This window comes from Egretta garzetta, unplaced genomic scaffold (genome assembly GCF_000687185.1).
Source record: "Egretta garzetta isolate BGI_Z169 unplaced genomic scaffold, ASM68718v1 scaffold8, whole genome shotgun sequence".
NCBI classification, from domain to species: domain Eukaryota; kingdom Metazoa; phylum Chordata; class Aves; order Pelecaniformes; family Ardeidae; genus Egretta; species Egretta garzetta.
This window is the reverse complement of record NW_009260407.1, coordinates 3,661,984-3,669,097: the sequence shown is the minus strand read 5'-3', so window position 1 is coordinate 3,669,097 and position 7,114 is coordinate 3,661,984. Positions and strand designations below refer to the sequence as shown.

The following is a 7,114-nucleotide window of genomic DNA, read 5'->3' as shown; positions in this document are numbered from 1 at the left end:
CGCCCCGGCGCCGTGCGCCCCCAGCCCGCCGGCAGCATGGCTGAGGGGAGCCCTCCCTCACCCTGCATTCCCCGCCTGTTTTTTGGGCTGTACCTCAGAATAAGCCCAGCGGCATCTTCTCGATCTATATACCGTATCTATGTGTCGAGTTACACGTGTGAGCAGAGCTCAGTTCGCTCCCGTGTTGAAAGTAGGAGCAATTAGGCTACTTGTACATAGGCGGTAATAACACTTAAATTTTAGGAACTTCTGCTACTTTCAAGATCGTGGGTGTGGGTTTTTTTCCCTCTCCAGTATGCCTTTATCGCTCTTCTTTTAACTCTATTTATGATTACAAACGTAAACGAGATCAAATGAAGGGTTGATGTTGGAGAGGAGGACGAAATCAGAACCCCAAGTTCATTGCCGCGAGTGCCAGAGCAGGATTGAAGGGGTTACGCACCAAACTTCGGCCATGCAGGGCGCCCTTCCACGCCAGCAGGAGCTTGGGGTTTAATACTCAAATTGCCTTTGCTGTTTTCCCATTGAAGTTTCTGACACGGGGACAACCCCTCGAATCAGACCCTTGGCAAGGAGGGGGGATTTGGAGCCAGTGCCTCTGCCTCTGTGCATTGTGCAGCCTGACCTTTCTTTCAAGTCGTAAGGGTCTGGTTTTACCATTTTAATTTCACATTTTGCAGATAGCATGAACTTCTCAAACTCCTCTCCCCCCACCCCCCAAATCCCCCAATGAAACAAATGAAACGTCATTTTGCTCTTAGAATTTTTTTTTTTTTTAGAATTTTGAAAATTCTTGCCTTTAAACTGTTTGAGTTCAAATGGTGAGTAGGGGCCTAAACCATTTTTGAAATAGCAATCCATTGGTTTGGGGGGGAGATATGAGGGCAGATTTTTAAGGCTGTGGGAGCTGTACTTCTCATTGCCTCTCCTCAGCGATGGGGGCTTGCCATACATCCACAGCTGGTGCTGACAGGAGAGCTGTTTTCCTGTCCAAGTGAGTCCACCTCTGAGATGCAATTATAAGGGTATGCCTAGGCTTCAGATTGCAGCGTAGATGTTACAGTCAGTTTTGAGCAAGCTTGAGTAATGGAAGCAACTTATCTGTGACAGCACGAAGCATCCTGTGGGCTGATGTACCTCGCTGCTTAGCAGATCAAGCTAACTCCCAAGAAGCGGCCATACGGCCTTCACTTGCTATGATTGTGTTCTGTTAAAGGCTATAATGGAGGCATATTTTAAGCTGCTTTGAAAAATACTGGTGGAATTTGGTGTCCAGCAACTGAACTGGCAACATCTGGTGTCAGAACTGAGCTAGGTCAAAAATATCCCCTGTGAAAGGTTTAACAGTAGCAGTTCCTGCAGAGGAAGGATTGGCTTGCTTTGGCATTACTGGAGCTTTCGGAGACGCTGCAAGTGATTTGCTGGCACTATCTGCATAGAAAGCATAAACTAATCAGACTTTAGAGTGTAGAGAGCTGAGAAGAGTTGAGGCGAAAATACTGGGCTTCCTGAATAGTTGATGTATCATTTAAGCACTATCACAATGATGATATTTTATAGACCTATCTTTAAAGTAGTTGTGGTACTCAACTACAGGAACTCTGACTGTTAAAGCACAAGTTATTGCAGTAAAATCGGGGGAGATCTGTTTGAAAAATAGCCTGCAATATGCATGTCATATGCTAGCAAGAGAACTGTTATTTCAGAAAGTTTTGTCATGATTTTTTAGTAGCTGTTACACACTATTTATACACATATTGCAATGGATGTTACACACATACTGCTTTCTTATATTCTGGGGTCATAAGTGAGATGTTGAATTCCTCCTGATTGTTGATTATCTATCTCACTTCATTCAGGAAAAGTCTGGCAAACCATATCTAGAAGAAAGTGCATTTGAAGCACTGGAAAAAGATTTCCAAGAAGTCATCAATCTACTTAAGGGAGATAAAACTCTGGAAAAATTCCGAATAGAATATGAGAAGCTCCATGCTGTTATGAAGAAGTCTCATGAAAATGAAAAGCGTCTCATGGAGAAATGCAGGGAGCTGAATGCTGAGCTTGTGGTGAACTCATCTAAAGTAGCTGCGCTCACGAAGCTCTCTAAAGATGATCGGGGAACTATATCATCGTTGAAGACGGTAAAGTTTTGAATAGAATTAAATATGATCTGCCAACTGTTAATGGAAAACATGGTAATGAGAAAAGCACCTACAAGAACATTTTATTTTATGTAGAGAACTGGCTGGAGGACTCACTATAGAGCTGGCATCTCCAGTTCTTTCACTTCTGCTTTGCTAACCAATTGCTTTGTTTCTTTAGTCTGATATTTTTACTAGTCCCAGTCAAATTACGTGTTTATTTGCACTAAACCAACTCCATCAGCTTTTAAGTACTCACTAGTAGTTTTTGTTTAAGCTTTCCCTCTGTAAAATAGCGCATTTCCAACTTAATATACAGTTTTTGAGAGTGGATTCATTAATATTTTTGAAGTGCTGCTTGGACGTTAACTATTGTCAGAACATAAAATATCTACTTACTTGCTGAAATATGGATTGTAGACCAGGGAAGTGTCATCAACTCATGTAAATAAATGTTTCATGGTATTTTTGAAAAGAAATCCTATATAGCATTTCAATGTGATTTTACCAATTTATTCTGGTGTGTTCTTTGTTATTATTGATTTGAATTCTGTCAAATCAAAGTGCTTGACTCGCTAAAAACAGTCGATGCTTTTAGCCTTACGGTGAGGTTTGACTACCAGAAACCTAAAGCTGCCAAATGATCAGAAGACTGTATTTTGAACTTTTTTCCTTCTGATCATTTAAAAGCATAGGCTGTGGAGCCTAGACAGGCTTTAATTTAGCATTTAGTTGAGAAACCTTCATACTTTACAGTAAAGTGTTTTGTTCCAGTAAAATAAATTCAGTGTAACAATCCAGAGTGATCTATGAGCTCTACAGAAATAGAAGTTCCTTGAAATGAAGTTTCTTGTCCTTGGAATTAGGAAGAAAATACACTCGGAGTAAATATAAATAGCAGTGCTGTCATCCTATGGCTGCAGCTTGCAAGCCCATGGTACTGCTCAAGGCATCCTCAAGGAGGAGAAAAACTGTGTAGAAAATCTCGTTGCTTTTCACTGCTGCTAATCAAAACCTGGTGGGTGGGTGTCAGGAACCGCAATGATCCTTATCATTTTCTTTCTGCAATTGCATGGCAATACTCTGAGGGTGAACAGCAGCAGAGGCAATCCTTCAAGATGTTCTCAAGCTGAGGAGACGCTGTCTTAGTAATGTCATAAAACTGAGGAGTGGGAGAGTAGGAAAAATAAAGAGCCTTTCCAATTTTGGCAGCTAATTTGAAGCTCAGGCAAGGTATGGCTTAACGATACCACCTACTGTTAACCCAGCTAAGAGATTTTGTAGAGAAAAACCTGCTTGACAGTATGATCTTATTAGAAATGACGTGCAAGTCACAACATGTGACATTTCAATACTAGTGGCGTGCTGTGGGCCGAATAAACAGCACTGATACTTTTTCAGTTTTGTTGTAAGAATCAGTCTTTCCCTTACATGTTCAGGAATTAGTTGGATATTGTTTAAAACGCTCATGTTATGTTTTGGGGGTTTGTTTGGTATAGCCTTCATATTTTGCATTCTTCTGCTTTCTGAACGGAAGCTCCGTTACAGCTGTAGTATTTCACTACAATTTTACTAACATTCAAAAATGTGTTTCACAAGTGCCTAAGGCAAGTGTTGAGGAAAGTTCAAGTGCTAAAACAGCAAAGATTATATTCTTCAGTGCTAAATGAAACAAACAATCTGTTCTACTGTTTCATTATGTACAAAAGACAGGAGAATCCTGGTGGGGCTGTGCTGTAAAAATGGTATAGTTGCTTCAAATTAAGGCCCTAAATCTTGATGCCTTGATGGGTCATGAGGGTAACAGGTGTACAGCCTTCCTTTTCTAGGTCATTGTTTCATATATGAATAGAAGTCACAGAAGCAAAGTTTTTCTCCATGTGAAGCCTTGTTGTAATCAGTAGGTTTTGTTTAGAGACAGGGGTTAACTACACAGATCAGTGGCTGGTAGGACCCAGGTCAATAATAATCAATCGCTGTTAACTGTCTGATGGTTGTTCAGTGCTCTGTTTTGTAGTTTTAATAAACCGGACATACTACTCTGCTGTTTACAGTCATATCAAAGGAGCAAAGTGCCAAGCTGAACGCCAAGGGAGTACAGTTCTCCTTTTCACTGATAGGGATACTGAGCCAGAAGGCTGCACTGGAAGAACCCTAGAAGGGAAATTTGTAGGAGCTTGTACAGCCCTGCTTGGAATTACCAAGTTTTCAATTTCCAGGGGTATCAATCCAATATAGTAAGAAAGCATTTCAGTAATTCCCAGTTTCTGAGCAGTGAAACTGATGTGATCTTTTGGGGTATTTAATGACAATAAAGTAAGGCAGCCACACTTTATGAATTCTCCTTCACAATTTCCAGAGTTCCAGTACTTCTCCAAAAAATTTTTCAATTATTCTAACTGCTGAGATCCAGTGTACTTCCATCTTTAATTATACAACAGACTGCAATGCATGTTACCTACCTAACCACGTACTGCAGTCACCCAGTGATGCTAGCATACTCTGCATTACTTCAGTTCCCCTCTCCACTGAGTAATAATGTGAATATTTTTTCCGTGAAGGCTTCCACCATCAGAAATTTCCTCCTCTTTACTTTTGAATTTAAAGGAAGCAATCTGTTGACCCATTATTCAAAGTAAAAGACACAACCAAGGAACAGCGACAATGAAGCCCAGTTTTGCTGATGCTGAAGTCTGTAGCAAATTCTTATTTAGATTTTGCTTATTAATGGGGCCATCATCTGTGCCTGCCAACCTTATTGATGAAAATGGGTTTTATCAATACAAATTCAGTAAAATTGTTTTTACACATTGAAAGCAAGACAAAGTTCAAAAAGCACAGCTTAGGGTGACCTGAAATCACTGCTGATCTGAATGGCCATGTTGACTTCAAGGGATCACTTTTGCAAACACTCACCGGAGCAAAATACTCACTGAACCCAGCAAGATCTCTCAGAGGGCATATTGATTTTATTCACCAGTTCTATCCCCCAAAACTCCAATCATAATGATTTAATTCACCAATTTTAATCACAGTCTAATCAGCCAGCAGGAAGCTTTGATTTAAGTAATCAGCTTTAATCTTATTTTCCATTTGCATTTTTCTGGAGAAAGGTTGGCTGCCTCTTATTGATTGGCAAATCTAAAACATATTTATTTACAGCTGTATTTTATGCTTTTCTGCCAGTCAAGATGATACACTATGTCTTCATACCATTATTTCAGCCCAGCATGCATTTATTTAAATTTCATAATTGAACATTTTTATGTTAGATAATAGTGAATGAAAAATTTATTATTTACTAGATGATATTTAATACTTTATGTGTGATCATTGCTGCATTTGAATGGAATTTATAACTCAAAATGTATAAAATGTAACAGTTGACTTTAATATTTAAAACTGTTTAAATATGCTTGATACACAAGTGAAAAGCAGATTTTTCAAACTAAATTTTGAACTAAGTCATTTATTAAGTAAGTAATGAAAATGCTGTTGGTAAGTAGTGAATTTAATTGACTGTAATCTCCTTCAGAACTTCTGAACAAGTAAAGCCGTTTAACTCTTTATTAATAGGCAGGGGAAAAAAAGGAAGAGCAAACATTCCTGATCTTTAAGCTCCAGATGGTTTCTCAAATTTGGATATGCTGAACTAGTTGAATAAATAAAAAGAAAATGTATTCCCTCTCCAGTTTGAAGAGGCTACAGATGTTACATTTTGTGTTAGCTTTTCAGCAATTCTGTTAGCCTGTTACTTCTGTTAGTTTGATAGCTTGAATTTTAATTTAGGCAGTAAACAGCAAAGTACTACATTTATTTGATTTAAAAGAGTTCATTAAATTTATTAACAATATACCATAATATAGGTGTAATCATTTTGAGTTTAGTGTTAAACAGGATTTTTTTAGAACCAGAGATGTTCATTTCAGTAAAGAGCTGCTGTAAACAATTTGATAGAAGTTAAACTCTTTGATACTCTTCATTGTGGAGTGTTTTTTAATTTTTTTCCCTGCCCTATTTTCATATAATGCAAGTAGGAGTTGACAGGGATATTATGGCCTTATGTAATGATGCTTCTATCTGGCTTTGCTTGAGGAGACCCTAGAGCTAATGTAGACTCGCACAGCCACACTTGGAATCTAAATCTGTACGAGTCCATCAAGTCCAGAACTCCACCAGGAGCCAGCTGAGAAAAGAGCATGAGAGAGAGGACATCATGCTGTGATTTGCAGCTCAGGGACTTCTAGTGTCTAAAAGTAGTGTCTTCATTATCTACTGAGCCTTCGGGAACTTTTCTTCCAGTCCAGTCGGTTTCTGAATCTATGTGGGTTTTTTTAGCACAGGATTCCAGAAACTGGTAGGAGCTTGGCAAGGAATAAGCCTGCTGTGTGATTCTTAAGGATCTAATTCAGGGGAAAGAGATGCAGAGGAAGTTAAAAAAATCAAATGAATCCTTCTACCCTATCCTGGTTGCGGATATCAAACCTTGGGCTTGTAAGAGGCACACGAGTCTGTCATTCAAGTAATTCCATGTGCTGAGATTTGGCATAAGAATTGTGACTTGTCTAAATATATAGTTAAAATCATAATACACTAGGTCCTCACAGATGAAAATGAACAAAGAGGGAGAAAAGCCCGGAGTAACTTCTTTTTCTCATCCAAATCAAACTGGATGTTCATTGTCATAATAGCTAATAAGATTTTTACAGACATAAATGAGCTATTTAAGTAGATGGTACCTTTGCGGGCACTGAATTTTCAGTAAATTTTTAGGTATTAGTGGGGCTTACACGACCAAAACCTCATAGAGTGAGATTTGATAATGTTCAGATCTATGTGTTGAAGAAAAGGCATTAGAGCTTTTGTGGTGTAAATTGACACAGCCTGAATGGCTCAACATGTTTGCTATACCCTCATCCAAAAGAAAAGGCAACTGGTGAAGAAAACTGTTGTGATACTAAGCGTGAAAAGGC

General features: G+C 38.9%; 1 protein-coding gene across 1 annotated transcript in view; it reads left to right on the top strand.

Moving 5' to 3' along the window:
* Positions 1–7,114, top strand: part of CFAP58 (cilia and flagella associated protein 58) — a 62,164-nt gene that overhangs the window by 2,182 nt on the left and 52,868 nt on the right. The window contains exon 2 of the mRNA XM_009643468.2: positions 1,860–2,141. Within this exon, the coding sequence (XP_009641763.2) occupies positions 1,860–2,141 (282 nt within the window). The remainder of the gene's footprint in view (positions 1–1,859; positions 2,142–7,114) is intronic.